General features: G+C 38.1%; 1 protein-coding gene across 3 annotated transcripts in view; it reads left to right on the top strand.

Moving 5' to 3' along the window:
• gpd2 (glycerol-3-phosphate dehydrogenase 2 (mitochondrial)) overlaps positions 1-22,419 on the top strand; it is a 42,953-nt gene extending 20,534 nt beyond the window's left edge. For all 3 annotated transcript variants that reach the window (XM_055008453.1, XM_023290360.3, XM_023290362.3), the window contains 14 exons: positions 2,052-2,176; positions 2,255-2,352; positions 2,777-2,940; positions 5,904-6,068; positions 7,068-7,212; positions 8,291-8,484; positions 9,236-9,370; positions 9,450-9,625; positions 14,074-14,205; positions 14,421-14,579; positions 16,766-16,878; positions 16,952-17,030; positions 17,115-17,213; positions 19,556-22,419. In XM_055008453.1, coding sequence (XP_054864428.1) covers positions 2,052-2,176; positions 2,255-2,352; positions 2,777-2,940; positions 5,904-6,068; positions 7,068-7,212; positions 8,291-8,484; positions 9,236-9,370; positions 9,450-9,625; positions 14,074-14,205; positions 14,421-14,579; positions 16,766-16,878; positions 16,952-17,030; positions 17,115-17,213; positions 19,556-19,681 — 1,910 coding nt within the window. In that variant the 3' untranslated portion in view covers positions 19,682-22,419. The remainder of the gene's footprint in view (positions 1-2,051; positions 2,177-2,254; positions 2,353-2,776; positions 2,941-5,903; positions 6,069-7,067; positions 7,213-8,290; positions 8,485-9,235; positions 9,371-9,449; positions 9,626-14,073; positions 14,206-14,420; positions 14,580-16,765; positions 16,879-16,951; positions 17,031-17,114; positions 17,214-19,555) is intronic.
• The last annotated feature ends 1,039 nt before the right edge of the window (positions 22,420-23,458 follow it).

Raw genomic sequence — 23,458 nt, forward strand, 5'->3', positions numbered from 1 at the left:
GGCTCTTTAATTCCACATGATTTAGTCAAGCACTGTTGTATATTAGAAAATCCAACGATTATTGCTGTTTTCAACTTTTCCTGCTCTGATAAATGGTGTCATTTTGATGATTTTCTCATTTTTGTTTGTGATGTTGAGGATCTAAAAGTTAATATACGACTGCATGCCGTTTAGATTTTGTTTGCTGAAAACACGCCTCGGCCTCCACATTCTTGGCATCTGTTGTAAACAAACAAGCTCAGCCTGTCGGATCTCCTGTCTCCCCGAAAAGTATTTGAGGTGTTTTAGACCAGAACAACTTGTCCCTGTAGAAGCCCAGTGCATTCTGGGTCACTGGTGTACACTGTATGTACAGAGCATTTCCACTGCAGTCTGTGGGCTGTAATCAGAGTCATGTTTATGGAAAGTAATTAGTTAGAGTCAGACTTTAACAGGACTCCTACAGTTTTATAGTCTGAGTGCTAATTTGTTCCCTGCTTTGATTAGATCTAATTCAATTTTTATTGTTTGTCACATTTCAGAAAAATCTTTGTGATGCTGCAGCTTTTATTAAATTATTTTTGTGTTCAAATTCATCAAGCTTTTTTTCACTTTATATCAACTTCTAAAGAAATTATGTTGAAGCAACAAACAATATGAAGTGAGGATCATTACTCTGTCCTCTATGGTATTTTAAATCACCAATTATTAAAATATTGGAAGCATAACCCTGAAATCCTGAGCTCAAGGTGGATAAAAATTCAGTTAAAAAGCCAATTTAATGTTTTAAATACAGATCGAGGTATTGGTCTGCAACTTTCTGTTCAAATTAGTGTTTCAAAGTAACATAAATTTGACAATTTACATGTGATAGATATCAGCTGTTAATTATCTTTCTTAATTAAACATCAATAAGTTGTCATTGGGCTTTTTTTCCCTGGATTTGATTGGGCATTTGGGATTCTGGTTGTTGTTGTTTCATAGTTAAAAGCCTCCATATTTACATTTATGTCTTTATCGGCATGTAACTCCTGAAGAAAATCAAAGCTAATACAAAAAAAGAATTGATTTTTGTTGGATAAAATTAGATGTCAGTCACTTTTTTGGTCCAAAAATCATTAAATCTCTTTTTAGAACTGGAAACATTGTCTTGGTTTGTCACTTCTGCAACATTTTGTTGTTGTTGATGTCACTAAGTATGTATTTTTGCACAGACTCACACCATTGTGGTTGTGATATTAATTGTCAGACTCCAGACAATCTCCCCGAAACAATTACACAATATATCTCTGCTGCAAGCATTTGATGGGGAAATGCATGTAAAAACATCACAATTGAATAAAAAAATAAGGACCAATATTTAAAAAATCCTGAAAAATTAGATGTTAAAGACTGTTCTGACAAAACACAAGGCACAGCATGTGTGATTTGCTGCTATAGTGACCAAAGTAAGAGCCTAAAAGTACGTGAAAGTGTGTTTTATCATGTTTCCATACTCTTCTCCTCTCTGCTCTGTTTAAACACATCCTGCAGTTCAGCTGAAAACTCTTTGAATTGTCGTCACAGCTGAGTCTCGAATGGCCTCATGCAGAATTTTTTTCCAGTAGTTTTTTCCAGAATCTGTATGAAGCAAATGGTTAGTTTTTTCAGTGAATTCTTGAATAAAACATGTCGAATATGGCGATTATGAGTAAATATCACAATTTGAAGCTTAGATTTAGTGCATTTTCCCACGAGTGCTTTAAGGAATGCTGCAGGTTTTTGCTCTGACAAATGGTGTAATTTTGGCAAGTAAATACAAGATAGCATGCCTTTCAAACCTGCTGGTGGGATTTGGGGTTCTGAGGATTAATATGTGGCCGCATGCAGACCTGATATTGTGCTGATTAGATTGTCGTCGCGACTTCTAGACATGAAGCCGACACTTTCAGATGCCGTCAGATTAACAGAAAAGACTGCAAGTTTGACGGGAGCTAAAACAGGATATTAGACGGCAATATTGCAGATAAGAGGTGGGGAAATCCCCTTTGAAAAATCTATAAATATGGGTCCATTTTGTCATTTTTCTCCAGACCTCAAGACTGCCCTCGTAGAGAGAAATGACTTCTCTTCGGGTACCAGCAGCCGAAGCACCAAACTCATCCACGGTGGCGTGCGCTACCTCCAGAAGGCCATCATGCAGCTGGACTACGAGCAGGTTCCTCCTCCTCCTCATCTTCTTCTTTTTCTTCTCCATCTCCTTCTGTCTCTTATCTTCATTCTTCTCCTTTATCAGTACATGATGGTGAAAGAAGCCCTACACGAGAGAGCCAACCTGCTGGAGATCGCTCCTCACCTGTCGGCGCCACTGCCCATCATGCTGCCTGTTTACAAGTAAGTGACCCCATGCTCCTCTTGTTTTTCCTCACTGTGGGTTCATGTTTCACTGCAATATAAAGTCCTGCACCTCTATAGAAACAGAAGGACCATGAAGGAGGAGAGAGAACTCAGAAAAGCCTTCTGTGCTGTGTGATAAAGTTATAAATCATAGAGAAAGAAACAACAAAAGTTGAAGGTCTTTCATTATCTATCTTAAAAAGATTGAAAAAAACTAATGCACATTTTGTCTGTGGGAAAAAAAATGGTGATTCTACCAACTATAAATCCTCCATTTAGAGATTCTGGTTTGAGCAAACCAAGTCCTTTTTGCAAATTTGATGACGTTTTGGTTTCAGGGGGTAGAAATGAACCCAGAATACATGCAGGTAGTGGGACAAAAGTTTTCCTCCTGACTTGAATCCCTGCGTTTTCCTCCCAGATGGTGGCAGTTGCCTTACTACTGGGCAGGGATCAAGATGTACGACCTGGTGGCCGGGATCCAGTGCCTGAAGAGCAGCTACGTCCTCAGTAAAACCAAAGCCCTGGAGCTGTTCCCCATGTTGAAGAAGGACAAGCTGGTGGGAGCCATCGTCTACTATGACGGTGAGTCGAGGCTTCTTTGTCGCTTTGTTTTTCTTTTTGCCATTTGTCTGAAAATCACGCTTCGTTTGTTAATCTGTAAACATAAAAAGACAGCTGAGTCAGTGCTGCCCTTTTCCACCGTTTCCCTTTCCTTAAGCTAAGAACTGCACCAGCTAGCCGGCGATGGGCTCAGGGAGATTTTTATGAATTTAAAAGCAAAATGCAAGAGCAGGATTTATACTGAAACACCAGCAGCAGCAGCTCTCAGCACTGCAGAACTTAGCTTAAAATCGTCACATTTTTGAGTTTCTTTACTGTCAAATGAAACCAGTGGTCTTTATATCCATGTGTACACCAGGAAAAGGAAGTGCTAGCGCCAGTGTTGGTGACAAAATTGGGCATAAATGTGACAAAATGACGTCAACGACACACAGAACAACAAACAGGACGTAAAAAAACGACACTGATGTGACAGAAGGTAACAACATTGACACATGAAACAGTACAAACAAGACACGATAAGAATAAAACGAGATATAAAACAAGAAAAACACAAAACAAATCAAATGAGACAGAAAACAAGAACAACAGACAAAAATAAGAAACAAAACATGACATACTGGATCAATAAAATAAATCCGGAGTGGCTCAAACAGAGGAGCAAGTTGTTGGAAGATTCATTCAGCATGGGGAAACATTAGAGAGAAAAAGTTTGATGCCTCACATTTAAACAATGAAATATCTCTCATATTTAGAGCCACAATTTTTCCAGTGTTGGAGACAAAACTGGACACAAACGTGACACAAAATGAAAAGATTGAGACACAGAACAACAAAAAAGACGTATAAAACTAATAAAGAATGCCGCAAATTTTAATTCTAGAAATTTCTCAGGTGAATTCTGCATTTGGATAAACTTTAATTTTCCATAAAATCATGCAGAAATCCCACAACCAATCCAGAAAGAAGATTAAAGGGTGCAGGCCTCAGATGCCGTCTGGCCCGGGGGCTTTACATCTCCACTGGTGCCGAACTAAACGTGTTGACAGGCTGGTCGGATGCCCTCGCTGCCCCGCGGTGGCGACGCTCGCGTGTTCTCCGGTTCTGTACGACGGAGAACCAAACATATGCTGAGCGTCCAGCTGAGTGTGAGGAGCTTCGAGCCGCCGGCGTCCTTTTCTTTCCCGCCACCCAAAATAACAACATCGTGTCTTCAGGAGGCATGTCTTTTACTGTCAGCTGGTATCAGCTTGTCATGTTCAATCACAACAGGATTTTTATCTTAGAAGCTCTTTTTATTTGTCAATAGATGAAAAGAATGACAGCAGAACCTAAATATTATTACAGCGTGATTACGAACAAAGCATAAACTCAGTGATGCCAAAATGATCGATCTACAATTTGAATAATGTCATTTGGCTTTTACTGATATTATGTAAAGTAAAAATTAATCTCCTGATGAGTTAATCTGAGTTTGGTTCATTTTGTTGAATTTGCTTTTTGTTTTTTATTTACAGTTTTCTAATTATGTTTTATTTGTGTAAAAAAACAAACATACATCAACATTTACACTGACAGAGATGATTCAAAATCAGTAGTTGACATGAACAATGACATGTTTAATTTCTTCTCTTTCAATTTAGTGGAATCTGCATGTATTTATTATAAAATCTACCTGTTAAAACAGTATAATCGATTGAATTGCAAGAAAACCCTTACTACTACAACTCTGACTCCAGAAAAGCAATAATTTATGTGAACTAATGAATCTGAGGAACCCAAACAAACGCTGACTGCAGGCTGGGAAAAGAGCGTTTTGTTGGTGCAGAGCAGCATCTGTTTGATTTCCGCCTCCCTCTCCTCCCTCCATCATCTGCTGTGCGACGGGGTTTGGATGGTGGTGGAGGGGTGGGGCGTCTTTTCTCCAATTATGCCGTCTGGAACAATCACGCCTGTGACATTTCCAAATCTGACCTTCTCTCCCGGCGGTGCGGAGCTCTGAGCGGCGACGCTCGGACCGGCTGAGCAGCAGCAGCAGCCATTTCTCCTGCTGTCTGGCTGCTGCCACCGACAACAACAGCAGCAGATTCTCCTTCATCCTCTCACGTTGAATTAGATGTGCATATATACCTCTGTTAAATGCCATTACAGCAGGTTTAGCTGCTGCGGCTATAACACACGTCGTGATTCTGGTTTAAATTCCACTATAAACCTCCAAACAATCACATGTACGCTTAAAAATACATTTTTTGTCCACATATGAGCGTTTGTTTCCAAATTACAACCTGAAAAAAAGCAATATATCCCACTTTAATGCAAGTTATTGTTATTTCCTCTCATTTTCTATCAGGGGAGACTAAATATCTTCTTGTACAGGAGGATTTTTGCAGGTTTTAGCCCAGTTTTCTGAATAAACTAGCAATTAGCCTGCTGAGCTAAAGCAGTTTTGGATGTTCTCTGTGCTCTATTCACATCTTTGCTCATTTTCCAGTGCAATATAAAATCTTGCACCTCTGTGGAAACAGCACAGACACACAGAAAGATGCAAAAATAACAGACAAAAATTACAAATAGACACAAAAAGATGGACAAATGACAAAAAGATGCCAGAATAACGGACCAAACAACGATAGCAAGAAGGAGAGAGAACTCAGAAATGTCTTCTGTGCAGTCAGATTAAGAGAAGCAAAAGTTCACTTTCTTTAATTATTTGTTTTATAAAAATTGAAAAAAAATGGAAAAAACGTAAAAATAACAAATGTCTCTTCAGTTTACAGCATCAAAACGTATGGAAACTCGAACTATTTTTAGCATTTGTGTACAAAAAAGGACAGAAATCATGAGTATTTTATAAAATTAATTATATGAACTAACTTAGCAAAAGTTTCTGCTGTCAGTAAAATATTGATGATGTCAAAGAGAAGCTTTTTCTTGTTTTGTCAGCAAGAAAAACAACTCAAATCTTCTTCTCCGTCTCCTTCCAGGGCAGCACAATGACGCCCGTATGAACCTCGCCATCGCCCTCACCGCCGCCCGCTACGGCGCCGTCGTCGCCAACTACACCGAGGTGGTTCACCTGCTGAAGACGAAAGACCAACAGACCGGCGCCGAGAAGGTTTGCGGAGCTCGCTGCAGGGACGTCATCACAGGTGAGGCAGGAAGTTTCATTTTATTTCACATAAAATTGTCTAAATCTGTGAATCTGAGATCATCCTGTGCTTGAAAGAGTAGGCAGAAGAGAAGGGAAACAAAGGGACTCATTAACAGGATAAAATGATTATTAAAGACTGTTTGGAAAAGAGTTGCTCACCTGTCTTGTGCTGCGTTAAAGCTACTGTGAAAAACTGTCAAACCATGATGGTAAAAATCTCTAAACTATTAAACAGTTTGATGCAGTTTATATAACACTGAATCCCCGTCAACAGGATCATCAGGAGAAAAGTGTGTTTTTTTTTATTTTTTTTTTCTTGAAAAAATACATACATCCCATTTCTCCCTCAAACTTTCATTTAATGCTAATTAACTTCTCATAAAACACATCACAGAACCAAGAAGACACTCGTACCTTTACATGTATGAGTGTAAATTACTTAATTTATTTATCTGCAAGATACCATAGCACACTAAATACACAAGCTTTGGGAAAAAGGAATTAAAATGGAACAGCGGCTGTATAATCATTTTAATTTTAAACTGAGAGTAGCATTTAAAACACAAATAAGTTCACATATTTGTAGCTGATAATTTTAAAAGCTGCATTTGTGTGACGACAGTTTTCAGATGAACTGCAGGCAGTGTTTAAACAGAGACGAGATGACAAGGAGAGAAAATAAACAATGACAGATCAATAAAATAACTTCAGCATGGCTCAGAAACAGCAAACAGAGAAGCAAGTTGTTGGAAGATACATTGAGCATGGTGAAACATCTTTGTAGAGCTGATGAACAGAGAGCGTTAACAAGTTTGTAGATGCTACAAAAATGTAGATAGTCAAATATCTAGTATTTAGAGACACTTTTCTTTAGTATTGGTAACATTTTTGTGCACAAAAATGAGGCCACAGTGAGTGAAAACGCCAAGAAACTGCTTCAGAGGGTTAATAAATGGGCGTCTGATGTGTGTTTGACGTGTTAAATCTGTGTTTACAGGGCAGGAGTTCGACGTGAAGGCCAAGTGTGTGATCAACGCCACCGGACCGTTCACCGACGCTCTGAGGAAGATGGACAACCAGAAAACCCAGAACATCTGCCAGCCGAGCGCCGGCGTCCACATCGTCATCCCGGGTTACTACAGGTGCAACAAAACACGCAGAAAAACCCTCCGAATCTGGTTTTATGCCTCCTATTTTAAATGCATCGTCTCGCACATACATATCGGAGTGTGTTTCCTCACTGCTGCGTGAATACGAAGCCGGCCGAGCTATTATCCGACCTCCACTTAAACGCAGTCGTCTCTGCTTCACATACAGCAGTGGAGTGGTTTTGTTGGAGTCGGAGGTTTTAAAGTTCAGCTGAGCTTATTGAGTGAAACCCGAGGGAGCGCGAGCCCTTTGAACAGAAATGCCAACCACCTAATTTTCCTCCTCCTCCCTTTTCCCTCGTCTTCCTCCCGCCGCTATCCGCCCTCCTCTTCCTCCCCCGTAGCAGTGTTTTTCCTTTTGTTTGTCCCCGTCCCTCCTCTCTCCTCGTCTTTTGTGCCTCCTTTCCCTCCTCACGACGTTCACACCACAACAAATTAGACACAATAACAACTGCTCACTTTTTCAGCAGCTCTCCTTTTTGTTGCTTCGTCTGAATATCTCCGACTCCTGCTGCTTGTAATATGATTATTCCATCTCAAATCCTCAGGTTCCTTCTACTGATCCTAAGGATAAAAGATGTTAGTAAATTAGAAGGTAATCAGAGGGTTAAAAGTATTCTATATGTTTAGTTTTGTAATATTGTGTCATGCAGCTACATGTGGATCAGAAAATATCACTAGTTGACTTTTGCAGTGTCATTTTTTTAGTTAACGTGCTCAAAGATGGAGCTTTCTGGGATGGCTTCAGTGTGTATCATGTTTCAACTCAGCCATGATCAGATATTATTTTATCTCATTGTCCAAAATACATGATGAGAAACAACAGTGGAAAATTTCAGATGTTGTTCAAACAGCCTCAGATTTTAATGTGAGAAAAACTTGTTGAAAGTGAATTTTTTCAACAAAAAGTGTCTCTGAAAGTACTGTATTAATATCTTAATAAATAAATCGCATGTGAAATAAAAATTTTAGGTCAGTCTGAAATTGTTCTAAAAATGTGATGTGATTTGAGATAGAACGAGAAAATAATAACTCTCAGCCTTGTTTGTTTTTTAAACGTTCTGCCCGTCAGTCCTGACAACATGGGTCTGCTGGATCCGGCCACCAGCGACGGTCGCGTCATCTTCTTCCTGCCCTGGGAGAAGATGACCATCGCCGGGACGACCGACACTCCCACCAACGTGACGGCGCATCCGATCCCCGGCGAGGACGACATCAACTTCATCCTGAGGGAGGTTCGCAACTACCTCAGCCCTGACGTCGAAGGTACAGGAGGCCCGATTCAGGGTTCCTTTACTGTTATTTAAAATCAGTTTTACCTCAATTTATTCTCAAGCGTCGGCTGCTGTGGTGTTCCTGGATATAATCTGGGAAACTTACCTTTCATTTTAACATTTTTCTTCTTTTTTCACATTCTGTCTGTTTTCTCTGCTACTCACCATTGTTATGTTGTTTCCTTAGAGATGCTGAAAAATCCCTGAATTTTTAACACGTGACTGTTGGTTGCAGCTGAGTCAGTCATGGCTTCACGTTTGTGCAGAAGATCGCAGAATTTTCATTTTTTTTCAGAATCTGGTTATGACAGAATGTTATTTTTTTGCACTTTTTTAAATTAAACATGTTGAATGAAGTGATTTTGATTTTAAGCTGAGATTTGGTTTCATAGCACAGCACAGATTAGCGTTTCAATCACCATTGGAAAGTTGAAAATACAGCATTTCTTTTTGTTTTTGCAGTTTCTGGTTGGTAAATCATTCAATCACATCAGCAGGTTTTAAAAATGGAGAAAATAGGCAGCAGATCAATTAATAATGAAGATAGTCCCTGTAAAATATGTTGAGCAGGAGAAATTTCAGTATCACATCTTCACAAAGGTCTTCTAGCTCTGAGATTTATGTATGTATTTTATGACCCAAATTTGTCATAAATACCAAAAGTAAACCCCCTGTCATCCAGCGTTATATATTTGGTTTGTTTTAGTTGCTCTGAATGATATATGTCTGTGTGCTTCCCTCAGTGCGAAGAGGAGACGTTCTGGCGGCGTGGAGCGGCATCCGTCCTCTGGTGACCGACCCGAGCTCCAAAGACACCCAGTCCATCTGCAGGAACCACATCGTCAGCATCAGCGACAGCGGACTGGTCACCATCGCCGGTCAGCTGCTGCCAGTCTGCTGCAGACTTCACCCGCTCTCACCTGGGTGTGGTTTTAACGCTCAGCTTCCTGTGTTCAGGTGGGAAGTGGACCACCTACAGGTCCATGGCCGAGGAGACGCTGGACGCCGCCGTTAAAGCTCTCGGACTCTCAGCCGAGTCCTGCAAGACGGTTGGTCTGATGCTGGAGGGAGCGAAGGGCTGGACGCCGACACTCTACATCCGCCTGGTGCAGGACTACGGCCTGGAGAACGAGGTCAGATTATAATTATTATTATTGTTGTTATTATTATTTGGTATAGTTATTGTTATTAGGAGGGTGTTTAATAAATAGTTTGAATATCAACTTTAATCTCACGTGTTGCATTAAACAACAAGAAAGTCCTCTGCACAGAATGCCTTTTCTATTAAATGTTGCACAAACTGGAATATTTTACCTCTAACCTTTGTCAGTTTTAAGAGACAGTATAATGCATGGCTGATTAACAATCAAAGCTGTGAAAATTGAGAAGATCAGGCACTTTAACCCTGTAAAACCCACTGTTGCAGAAATGCAACATCAGTTTTATTTTTTATTATTAATAATTTTATATTTTATATATATATATATATATATATATATATATATATATATATATATATATATATATATATATATATATATATAAATAACAGTTGCAAATCAATTATGTGAACATTTACAAAGGAATAGCTTGTTTGAAGAGTTTCAGTCAGGCTTCAGAGTGCATCATAGCACAGAAACAGCTCTGGTGAAAGTTACTAATGACCTTCTCATAGCATCAGATAATGGACTGGTCTCTATACTTATTTTATTGGACCTTAGTGCAGCATTCGATACAATCGACCACAAACTTTTATTAAAGCGACTAGAACATTCTATTGGCATTAAAGGGACAGCACTGGACTGGTTTAAATCCTACTTATCAGACAGGTTCCAGTTTGTGCATGTCAACAATGACACTTCTGAGCATACTAGGGTTAATCATGGAGTTCCTCAGGGTTCTGTCTTAGGACCAGTACTGTTCACATTATACATGCTTCCCTTAGGCAATATTATTAGGAAGCACTGTATTAATTTCCATTGTTATGCTGACGACACTCAATTGTATTTATCTATGAAGCCAAATGAAACTAATCAGCTAGCTAGACTGCAAGATTGTCTTAAGGACATAAAGACCTGGATGACCTATAATTTCTTACTACTAAATTCAGACAAGACTGAAGTCATTGTATTTGGCCCCAAACATCTTAGAGAATTGCTTTCAAAGTGTATAGCTACTCTGGATGGCATTACATTGGCCTCCAGTACTACTGTGAGGAACCTCGGTGTTATCTTTGACCAGGACATGTCCTTTAACTCGCACATAAAACAAATCTGTAGGACTTCCTTTTTCCACCTGAGAAATATTGTGAAAATCAGGAACATCCTGTCTCAGAGTGATGCAGAAAAACTAGTCCATGCATTTGTTACTTCTAGGCTTGACTACTGTAATTCCTTATTATCAGGTTGTCCCAATAGCTCTCTGAAACATCTACAGCTGATCCAAAACGCTGCAGCCAGAGTACTGATGGAAGTTAGCAAGAGAGATCATATTTCTCCTATATTGGTTTCTCTTCATTGGCTTCCTGTTAAATCTAGAATAGAATTCAAAATCCTTCTTCTGACATATAAAGCTCTTAACAACCAATCTCCATCATATCTTAAAGACCTGATAGTACCATATTATCCTAGCAGAACTCTTCGCTCTCAGACTGCAGGCTTACTTGTTGTTCCTAGAATCTCTAAAAGTAGAATGGGAGGCAGAGCCTTCAGTTATCAGGCACCTCTCCTGTGGAACCAGCTCCCAGTTTGGGTTCGGGAGGCGGACACCCTCTCTATTTTTAAGACCAGGCTTAAAACCTTCCTTTTCGACAAAGCTTATAGTTAGGGCTGACTGGGGGACCCTGACGGGGTGAGCTGGTGTTTTCATTTGCACAACTGACTTCCCCTCTTGACGTCCCTTTAGTCTGCCCCTAGTTCTGCTGCTATAGGCCTAGGCTGCTGGGGAACCTCTCTTGATGCACTGAGCCCTTCTCTAACTACCTATGTATTTACTATATATACCATTATTGCATTACATTCACTCTGTTTCTTTCTGTGTCCTTTCTCCGAGTGTCCCTGGTCCCAGAGCTGGATGCTTCAGATGTGTGGCTGTTTTATGGTCCTTGTGTCCCACCCCCCCACCTCTCTATCTCTACCCCTCTATCTGTATCCCTCTATCTCTACCTCTACCCCTCTATCTCTACCTCTCTACCTCTTCTGTCCCTCTCAACCCGCCCGGCCAGCAGGCAGATGGGTCCCCCCACATTAGAGCCGGGTTCTGCTCGAGGTTTTTTTCCCTGTTAAAAGGGTGTTTTCCTGCCACTGTCGCCTGTTGGCTTGCTCTGGGGGTCAGGCATATGGGTTCTGTAAAGCGTCTCGAGACAATTTGACTGTAATTGGCGCTATATAAATAAAATTGAAATTGAAATAAATAATTTTGATAATTTTTTTGCTCTTTTTTATAGATTTTTATTTTATATATTTATATTCAGATTTATAAATATGTAAATGATTTATTAAAATTTTTAAGCATTTTTTTTATCCTTTTTTTATACTTGGGTTTATATATATATGTGTGTATATATTTCTTTTTTGCTATTTTTTTTCCCTATTTTTGGGTTGAAGAACTGTGGGAAAGTCAAAAATCTGATGAATTTTTCTGTTTTGACAGTTTCTGTCTGAGTTACGTGGTGTAATTTTAGCAATTTTATGTTTGTTTTTTCTTTTTAGAAAACCTGCCTTTCAAGCGTAATTTTGTTGATTTTTTTTTTTTTTTGAAAGATAACACAACTTTCACACCTGTATTTTGATGTTCAGACAGTTAAAGCTGCATTTTGGCTCTAGATGCAGCTCCTGTGATGTTCCCTGCTTCATTAAGGGCAAAGAAAAGTTTAGGAATAACCAGCTGCTGTGCAGACATTCATCTCTGAACAAACCTGTAAAAGCAGCAGCAGCAGTGGAGCTGACATTAAAGCTGCTGCTGTAACAAAGCTGGCATTTCTTCTACACAAAAGACCGGACACACGTTGAAACGCTCTGTCCAATTTATCAGTGGCATTAAGCAAGGGCATGCCAGCTGTCCAATAATTAGCCTGTTCGTTTTCATTAAATGCACTAGAACATAGTTTGAGGAGGAGGAAGAACTCCTACAGTAAACTTACTCCTCATTAGAGGCTCCTGCAGCTCTTCTCTCGAATTTTCCTAAAAGGTCACTGTTGATATTTGGACAGCGTTTGCCCTTTCACATGATCGGCAAGCCGGCCATTTGAATAGCAAATAGCCTCTTGTGTTCTGTAAACACGCGACACCTCATCGACAAAGCGGCGCTAGCGTTTATCGTTTAACTCCAAAGAGGTGAAATCGATCATCTGAATACCAGCAGCTGCCAAAGACGTTTATGCGCTTTAACCTGGAGTTTTTATACGGATGTCATCTGAAATCAGCACTGATTGATCAAAAATAAAATGTTTTTGGCTCCATCTGTTAAAATCTGGGTTCAGTTTGAAGTCAATGGAAGGATTAGTTTTACTTATAAAAGTCAAGATGTTCTGCTGAAACAAAACAAGCAATTTGAAGCTGTGGGGTTTATTAAAAAGTGAATTTCTGCGATTTTTTTAAGTTTATATACACCAGTTAACCACCATTTAGCAGCTGATAAAGTCTAAACTGTTTACTTTAGGTTCAATTCTAAAGTGAAAAAATGTAATTTGGGCTGTAGATAAAACATCAAATAAGGCCTACAAGGGAAGTAAGAACACATATTTTTTAAAAAATGGTGGATTTCCCCACAAAAAAACAATAATATTAAGTCAATTCAGGTTATTATGTTGAATTTCAGGGCTTTTCCTGAATCCTACAGAACAAATAAAACTGTGACAAGTCATGTAAATATGTACATTAATCTTAAAGAGTTTGAATATAATCTCAAAATATTATTGCAACTCTATGATTAAATCAAAAATCATGTTTTTTCAAAAGTTATCTGACTTTTATTCACTGTTTAGTCACTATACAGTTTAATTTAGGCTGAATTCTAATAGAGAACATTTGTCTCTTTAAAAGTAATTTTACATTTTTACTAAAATAAGAAGCACAGAAGAGAAATACTGTGATGTTTTCAGTTTAAAAAAATGAAAACTTATTCTGTTCACACATTTAGAAATGGCAATAATATATTTTTGGTAACTTTTTCTTAAGTCACTGTATTTTGTCTGAGAAAAGTAGTAGCTTGTAAGATCGTTTGACCAATAAATGCACTTTAGATTAAAAAAAAAAAAAAAACCATGAAAATGTATTTGTCATTTTTCTAGCGAAAGTTGCGTATTTTTTATGTTAATTTGCTATTAAGAAAACATCTGTTTGCTCTGTTTTCTGAGCTGAAATTGTCTTGATTTTGATGCTTTTATTGTTTTATTTGTGTCAGTTGGAGTTTGTTCTCTTTATTTATTTTCATTGAAATTATGCATTTTGTCATTTTTACTGTGTTTAGCTTTTATTTCTGTCCCCCACTTTTTTCTCTCTGTTGGCTTGTAAACTCTATTTTTATAAAGGTAGTAAATAAACAGACGTGTTACAGTTTTCTGTGTATTTATTGGTTGCAGGTCGCCCAGCATTTGGCCTCGACGTACGGAGGGAAGGCGTTCGACGTGGCCAAAATGGCTCAAGTCACCGGACAGCGGTGGCCGATTGTCGGGAAGAGGCTGGTGTCTGAATTTCCTTACATCGAGGGCGAGGTGAGGAGGATTTACCGTCCAGACAGGATATAAATCAGTCCCAGTAACTGATAGACTTTGTTCAAATGCAGCTAGAAGCCTCGTATGAGCAGCAACAATTCATAGAGTCATAATGAGTTTAACTGGATCTCTAACGGCGCAGCTTGGGCTCGTTAAAATAAAATCAGTCGTTTTAACTCTGATGTTAAAGGTTCTCGCTGTGTGTTGTTCCTCAGGTTCTGTACGCCATCAAGGAGTACGCCTGCACCGCCATCGACGTCATCGCCCGGCGAACTCGCCTCGGCTTCCTGAACGTGCAGGCGGCCGACGAAGCGCTGCCTCGCATCGTGCAGATTATGGGCAAAGAGCTGGACTGGAGTCAGGAGAGGATGACGGTAGGATTCAGATGATCAGGGATATAACATCAGCTTATGTTAAAGCACACAAATCTGAATTCAGTCTTTAAATAAAAACAATAAAATCAAGCTTATAAGCAGAGTAATAGAGCGTATATCTAAAAAAATGATCTAAATGTAAATATTGAGTCAATTCATGTTATTTATTTGGATTTTCATGATCCTCCCGAAGTCCACAGAACAAATATAACCACAAAAATGGCATATAAATATGGGAATCAATCTCAAAAAACATGAAAGCAACTGGCAAATGTTAATATCACGCTTGTAAAAACATCACGCTTGTAAAAAACATAATTTTATAACCTTTTTCTTGAAATTTGCCTGATTTTAATGAACAAAAATAAAGCTATTTTGAAAACGGTGAAAAAGATGAGTCTCTAATCTTAATTTTAGAAGTATTTTCATTAAAGCTAAAGTGAAATTTAGACTGTAAACAAAATGTAAAATTAGGAGCAATACAGCATATTTCTGAAAAATGATACTAATTACTCCTAGAACGTAAATATTGTCAGTTCGTGTTATTTATTTGAATCTCTGTTATTCCTTAAGACCAAAAAACAAATATAACCACAAAAATGGCATGTAAATGTGAGAATCAATCTTAAAAAGCATTAAAATAATGTTAAATGTTAATATCACGCTTGCCATGTCAATGATTAAGTCCTAAAAACGTAGTTTTATAACTTTTTTTCTTGAAATTTACATGATTTTTATTGTAAATCTGTAGATCAATCTTAAAAGATTACTTTCACATTTGTTATTTCTATAATGTCGCCCTAAAAACATAGTTCCACAGCCTTTTCTAGATTTATAATTCTACTATTGCATGACATACTTTGTGTTTCATCTCTGCTGCTCTGTGAATCCAGGCAGTGAATCCGTGAACAATAGAAAAGTCGACACCGTTCAGCCTTTAGAGGCAGCATGAAAACTGAACTCTCACTTATTGTTCACCATCAGAGGAGAGGCTTAAATACAGACTCAACAGGTTTTACTCAGCCGTCTCAGATTTTCCTGAAATGTATAGAGCATAAAATATGAATATTTCTCAGGATAGTTGTGAAATTTGGTCACAAAAAATGAAAAGCATGCAAACTGGCGATGCATACGCCATTTATGTATTAAACTCAGGACACATTAAATAGCTCTAGTGTTTAATGGGTTTTATTGGATGGGTTTATGAATGTTTTATATTGATGGTCTTACATGTTTTTTTGGTTTGATTTTGTTATTTTGTTTATTTTATTATTTTTATTCTGCACTTTAAGGACTGCACTTTCAATTTCGTTGTTCTCATCCAATGACAATAAAGACATTCTTATTCTGATAAGAAAGTTATTTTTCATTTAACCTTCATAAGTGACAAGTTGTACCACAAAAACAAAAATGTTAGCAGACGGTCTAATCTACTGCTGGAGTTCTAAAATGGTTCCCAAAATATCACTGATAAAACTAAGTTTTTGGCAATAACATTGAAAAAGTCAGAAGTTGAATGTGTGAAAGCAAGCTGCTGAAAGTGGGTCAGTTTTTTTAAATACTTTTGTCTCAGAAAGAACTAAAATTACACATCATAGCCTGATGTTGATGCTTAAAGTTGGTTGTAGAAAAAAAAGGAACATAAACCAGTTGCAGTCTTGAGATTGTGATACTTGGATTGAATATAAAACTGAGCTGGTTGCAGTTTTTAACAGAACTCAAAAGTGTTTTTCAGCTCAGAAATTTTATGTGTTTATCTGCTATATTTATAAAGTTATGAGACTCAGAAATGATGGAAAAGTCATTCAAGTCACTCCTCTGTGTACTTAAAGGGTCTGTAGTTCTGAAAATGTGCATAGTATGAAGGTAAAACATTCTAATAATAATAATACATTTAATTTGTAATGCACTTTTCATTTAGGCAAAATCTCAAAGTGCTACATTTAAGATATGAAATGGATAAAAACAAAACAATCATGTAATAAAAACAGCAATCAGATAAAATAATAATAAAAATAAAAACATTCAGGGGCACGTTTAATTAAAAGCTTTGTTAAAAAGAAAGGTCTTTAGGCCTTTTTTTTGCATGGCTTCAATAAATATACTGAAGTTACTGTACATAAAAAGAATTGTCTGATTTCATATGGACAAGGAAATGATTTCTGTCTTTCTGATGTGAAATCCAGGCGGAGCTCGAGGCAGCAAAGAAGTTTTTGTACCATGAGATGGGCTACAGGTCTCGATCTGAGCAGCTCACTAAGACGTCTGAGATCAACCTGGACTACCAGGAGGTCATCAGGTAATAACAACACTCAATAATTAGCATGATTTCACTCACATAGATTCATAATTCCTGCTCTTGTTTCCATCAGGTACAAGAAACGTTTCCACAAGTTCGACAAAGAGAGCAAAGGATTCATCACCACTGTGGACGTACAGCAGGTTTTAGAGGTGAGCTTCTCCACTTGTTTCTGTCTTTATGCCGTCGTCTTCATTACGCCTCATCGATCCAACTCTTGTTTTTCTTCTCTGCAGAGCATCAATGTCCACATCGACGAAAACTCTCTCCATGAAATCCTTAACGAGGTGGACCTCAACAAGAACGGTCAGGTCGAGATTGACGAGTTTCTGCAGGTATGTCGCTCACATTTAAAAATGGTTTGTATAAAGTCAGTTCAACTTCTTTATTTGGCTCTCGATGCTCTTCTTGAGGTCCGCTAAAAAAAAACGGCTGCCAAAATTTCATGCAAATATGAAAGTCAGTCGTGAAAATTATGGAAATAATCTAAAAATATTGTTACATCTATAGAATTAACCCCCGAAAAAAATCACCTTTTTCAAGAAAACAAAAACCAAACTAGTTCCAGGAAATATATAAATTCATCTTTAGAAATGTGAAAATCATGTAAAATATTATTTCAGTTACATTTTTCAACCTTTTTGCACAAAAATTATAATTCCTTAAACCAAAATGGTCTTTTTATTTTATTTTTGAGGATTATTTTAACTGAAAAATGAAGCTTCAAGGGCTCGATTACAGGCAATGAGAGGGAGCTTTTTGCTGGAAACACTTTCCAGATAACACAAAGACAGAATCCAAACCTGAGCTACGATATCGGTGACATTTCTGAGAGCAGCTCACACTGTGGATTCTGTCTGATTAGAGGAGCCATTATGGCCTCACACCTCCGTCAGCCGCTGCTCTTCTTGAACCGGCAGAGCAAACAGCAGCGACGACACAAAGGCTGGATAATAGAAACCCTCGGGAATCCATTACACACAGATTTAACCTCTTTACTGCCGCCACGTTTCCCCTCCGTCACTTGAAATGTGGATATTCACTCTGAAATTTCTCGAAACACATCTGCCGACTGAGCGTGCAGATCCATTTCAAGCACCGAAAAGATTCTCTGTTATCATCCAGATAAATGCAACAGATTCCTCCGTATGCGTGCTCAAAATCTGCCACGTAAATTGCCCTAAAAAAAGACGACTAGAGGTGAGAGCGCTGAACATCCGCTGCTGCAAACAGAAGGTGTGAAGTCAGATGAAGCTCGTTAGAGAGTCTCTGTCAGCGACTCGTGTAATGAGGCCTGAAGAAGACTCAACTGCCCCGAAATCACTTCCTCACCCAGAAAAGAGTCATTACAGCGGAGCCTTTGTCCGAGGCCTCGCCTGCCGGACGATAACGAAAGTAAAAACATGCTGTCGTCTCCTCTGTGTGACCAAATCTGTGTATTTTTGTGTTTGTTTTGTACACGCCTGGCCTGCACATGGACGCCTTAGGGACAACCAACAGGTAGTACTCATGCTGTAGTGATTAAGTCCTCTGGAGGGAAAAACACTAAAACGAGGTCGAAGAAGTGTTAAAGCTGCACCAGGTAGCTCCATACATTTTTAAATTACACAGGTCTCAGGTGAGTCAAGTGATATCTTTTTCTTACCGTCAACAAATCCTGTAAAAAATAAAAATTCAAAAAAACTGCCGCTGAAAGTAGTACCCAGGAAAAGCAGGAAGTGTTAGAGGACGTACTGAGATTGTTTAATTCTGTAAAGGTTTGCAAATATAATCAGGAAAGCGCACTTATAGTATCAAAAGTAAATGGCCTTGCATTCGTGTAAACGTTTAATGGTGTTTCTGTAACAAACTCATTTACTTCTATTCAATCTAAACTTCACAAGAAGCAAAAGAATCTCTTTGGACACATTTATCTTGATGCTGCATGTATTTAATATGCCCAGAGGAGATAGTCCTAAACAACTGGAAACAACAATGTCTACAAATGTTTCACCACAACAATCCCCTCATTTAGCCCAAGACAATCGTGTTTGCGTTTAAAGAAGTACAAAGTTTTTTTCCCCTTTATAGCAGAATTATAATGAGGTGTAGTCCGACTATTCTACACCACAGAATGGTCTGATGACAGCAGGGCCTACTTGTTATTGTTCTCTTTATGTCCATTAGTGCTCTTAGCTTGCTAAACGAGGAGTAACTTTATGATATCATTTGAGAAAATCAGTTTGTATTCAGAGAGCGCAGTACTCTGCCAAGACTGTTCAGTCGTCCTATGATTTCTGACGGAAAAGTTCCGAGAAGTCCACAGCAGTCAATTTGTAGTAGGATTAAGTCGTTTAAATGAGATTAAATCCTTAAAACGCTTGGTTTGATCTTCTTACAGGATTTATTGACAGTAAGGGAAACATAAATTGACTTCGGGCAGCATTAATGTGCAGAAATGATCTGTTTTCTTTATTTATACAAAATTATTTCCCGGCTTTGGTCAGCTTTACCACATGAAAACTAAAACCGGTGCTGGTTTAATTTCTACCTGAACTCGGGGATGTGAAGGTGATCGGACGGCTGTGAAGGGTGTTTTTTTTTTCACGGATGACAAGACAGCCAACTCGGTCTGACGAGTTGTTGACCTTTTACCGCTGTTGTCGTACAACCGTGTCCTCTGCTGTTCCCTCTGCAGCTGATGAGCGCCGTGAAGAAGGGGCAAGTGTCGGACAGCCGCCTGGCCATCCTGATGAAAACAGCCGAGGAGACTCTGGATAAGAGAGGCCCAGTGACGGTGGACCGGAGCGGAGGTGGAGTCTGAGCTGCTGCTTCCTTTAAAGGTGTTAATGGCAAAAAGGAAACTCATGCAAATGGCGCTATCTAAATGACAATATTGCAATCAAGCACGCAGCAGGATGAATTTGGCCAAATCAAGCGCACTCCTCTGTGTTTTGGGTGAAACGGTATCTAATGATTGAGGCTGAGATTTGTTTTTCAAGAGAGAAGATGTGTTTTCCTGAGTCTGGTGCCTCTCACAGCACAACGTTTTGTATTGTCTTTGAAACAAAACCTTTCATACTTTAATTCTAACATTGTCTTTGTACGTTCTCCGGAGCTCCTTTTCAACATGATCGACACTGTTGTGAAAATACTGTCTTCAGACGGCAACTCGACTTTTTGTTTTATTCGTTCAGTATTTCCTAATAAGCCAATGTTTCCTGGAAAAAAAATAATAATTTGGTGCTAATTATAGAAAACAGAGAGCATCTTTTTTAGATTCCTGTTGCCCAGAAATCAGAGGTTACATTGTATAATGTTGAAATGTTTAATATGTTAAATAATTGTCTAAAAAGACATACACGGAAGCAAGCGAAAAAAGAAATGTGGAAGAGAACATTCCAGAGATTGCACCATTTGAATCAGAATTAACCCTAACATTTGTACTAATTTTACAACCATTTTGGTCATAGCCGCTTAGCTTAGCATAAACAGCTGACTAAAGTCTGCCTTCCTTCACTTCCAAAGCTCACATATTTAAACATTATTGGTTTCTGTGTGTATTTATAGCCTCAGGTAGTGTTTCCACCATCTTTTTGCTAAGCTAAGTAGCTGCCCAATGGTGTCAGTTCCCTTCGGAAAAAGTGCATCTAAAGGTCAAACTGTTTCCCTAAGAAGCTCTTATCCATGGATCGACCAATGATGGTGTTGATGAACTCATGAGTTTTTGTAAAAAAAAAAAAGTGCCTAGCTAGCTACATAAGGCTCATGCTAATGCTAGAACACTTTGGACTCAGATTAAGGCTTCCAACATTCAAACTAAGGCAATGAAATTTATCTGCGACATGTATCTTTAAAAACATAAAATATCAGCACATGGAGAAACATCCACTGGATTTCATTCCATTTACCTTCCGAGGAGCCCAATAAAAACTGTACTAATATTTATTTGTTGTTAAATAGACCTGTTTTTCCCTGTAATTAGTGCCAAATTCTGAAATATTCCCAGCAAACGTGCTGTTTAGTAAATACTGTACCGTTCTTAAAGCACACCTGCTGCCATGTTCTACTGTGTTCTACTGTGTTCTCCATCTTTTTGCACTATTGCCGACACTGAGGTTTACATGTCAAGGTCTCCAGCTTTACTATTCGACTGATCTTCTCTATTTTTACTGATTATTTATTGCTTTTTCTTCGTGTCGCTGCAGCTATTTCTACTCACTGAGATTTAATGTAAACATAACGAAGGGCGTCTTAGAAATGGGGTTTCAACGGGACTATATGATGTTTTTATTTGCTACTATCACGTGCTCATTCTGCTCTTTAAATAGTGTAAAGCAAAGTGGAGTTTATTCTTTGATTTCTGTGCTTGTGGTTGAGTTAAATCGCTGTATTAACGCACATCCAGCCTGCCTGATGGCCTCGGAGCCGATCAGCACTACGTCGGTATGTAAAACCCTGCATGCAAAGCTGATATTTTTACTGCTTATGGGATGTTTTTAATCTTGGAACAGCATGTTTAATGTGTGGATGAATGTATGACCTGTGCCTTCATGTGCCTACAGCATGACACTCAACCTTCTTTTACACAAATACATGCTAAAGGACATTATGTTGAGAATGTAAGGATATTTATATGAACATTTATAACATAAAACAAGTAATCAAATTGAGATTGTATGTCCATTTTGTATGAACGGAGGCCTGTTGAAAGGACATGATGCCATGTTGGAGGACACCAATTAAATTGTATTGTTTATTATTGTATTTTATTGTATTTTTATTTTATTTTAAGGCAGGAAAATCTGTGAAATAATAGTCTTTTTTTAAAATTTTAATTTAACACATTCTTAAATTTAAAATAACGGCAAATATCTGTAAAAAAATATTTGTAGCTCATTTTTATTTTCAGTAAAGGTTAGTTTTAAAGTAAAATATTGCAAATGCTTGATGTAAGTTTAATTAACATTGCAATTAATTGCAAATATCTGTAAGATGATTTTTCAATTTTATTTTTCTACAGTAAAATAAATGCAGTTTCTTTGTAAAATTATAAATTACTAATTATTTTGGCATATTTTTATTGAATAATGTGAAAGTAATTAGTGTTGTAACAATTTTTAAAAAATCAGGGAAAGCTGTAAAATCACAGTAGATTTATTTAAATTTATTTATTAAAAATAAAAACATTCATGTTTCTGGTCCAACATGGCTGCAGGTCCTTTCACAGATCTCTGCTGCAGCTTTTATTTTGGAAACCTCTCTGCTTCCTCACTGCCTTCCTGTTCCACTGGTGTGCAGTGAACTCTGGAGGTGTTCCTGTGTGGTTGCTGGGGGTTCCTTCACAGTACCTTCCACTCTGAGGACCCTCATGGCAGCCAACGTCGCCGCCCGTCAGGAATCGCTGGTGGGCAGCACGACGTAAATCCTCACGTTTGATTGTCTTGTTTGGATGAAATTACAGCTTTATCCGAACTCAAAGAGAATCATATTCCTCTGTCAGAACACGCTGAAAGAGAAACAAAGCAATTATCTAATTAAATGTATCTGGTTGCCCGCTGAGCTTTGTGGGTTTTTTGTGTTTCCTTCTGAACATCAGTCAAAAGTGGCGTCGAAGGAAAACATTAAACCACGAGGGCTGTTTTCATTTTCAGCTGTTTCAATTCACTGTTAGTTTTTTTTTTTCTTTTTCAGGATGACTTTAAGGCAACGCCTGTTTCTGGAGTCAAAGCAGCAGAAAATCAACTATTTTATCATATTTTGATGAAAGGTTTCAGTTATTCTTCAAGCAAAATTGGTATAAATGGGAGTTTATGTGCTCGTTTTGTGTGAATACTTTGCGGTTCATCACTACAATAACATCAGACGGGTTTGGAAGCTGAGTGATATAACCCACTTTCTGTATTTTTTTTTTTTTTTTAAGAAAAATGGGTTCGAAGTTTGTGTTTTCAACATTCGAAGTACCAACTGTAACGCTTGATTTAGGTTGTGGGTTTGACCACTTAAAATCTAGACCAGGGGTGTCAAACATACGGTCCGCGGTCCAAAACCGGCCCGCCAGAGGGTCCACTCCGGATACCTCTGACTAAATATTTTGTACCTTTGTAGATAAACCGATAAGTTGTAATGTGTAAATGATTAAATTGAGGTACAATATTGTTGAAATTACATTTACTTTAAAATTTTCAGGTAAAAGATAATTTATTAAATGTGAACATTTTCGGATTGTACTTTTTGCACTAAGCCAAAGGTAAATATTTGGATTTGTGGTTATTTATAGGTTATTATGATTTTACTGGTCACTTGAGCTTAAATTAGGCTGAGGTAAAATGAGTTTCACACCGCTCATCTAGACCCTAAAAAATTACAGAAATGATATAAAACGTAGATTTTTTGTGGGTCATTCATTTGTGTTTATAATTTGACTCTGCTTCATCAAGTCTAGTTTCATTGTTTGGATTTTAGTTGGTGTTTTTTTTTACTACGTCTCCTTTCCTACCACTAGTGTATAAGTAATAGCCTGTAGTTAGCATGTTAGCCAGCTGTAGGTGAAGAATAGTAAATGTTAGCATATCCTTTAGCATGTTAGCCAGCTGTAGGT

This window comes from Amphiprion ocellaris, chromosome 24 (genome assembly GCF_022539595.1).
Source record: "Amphiprion ocellaris isolate individual 3 ecotype Okinawa chromosome 24, ASM2253959v1, whole genome shotgun sequence".
Lineage (NCBI taxonomy): Eukaryota > Metazoa > Chordata > Actinopteri > Pomacentridae > Amphiprion > Amphiprion ocellaris.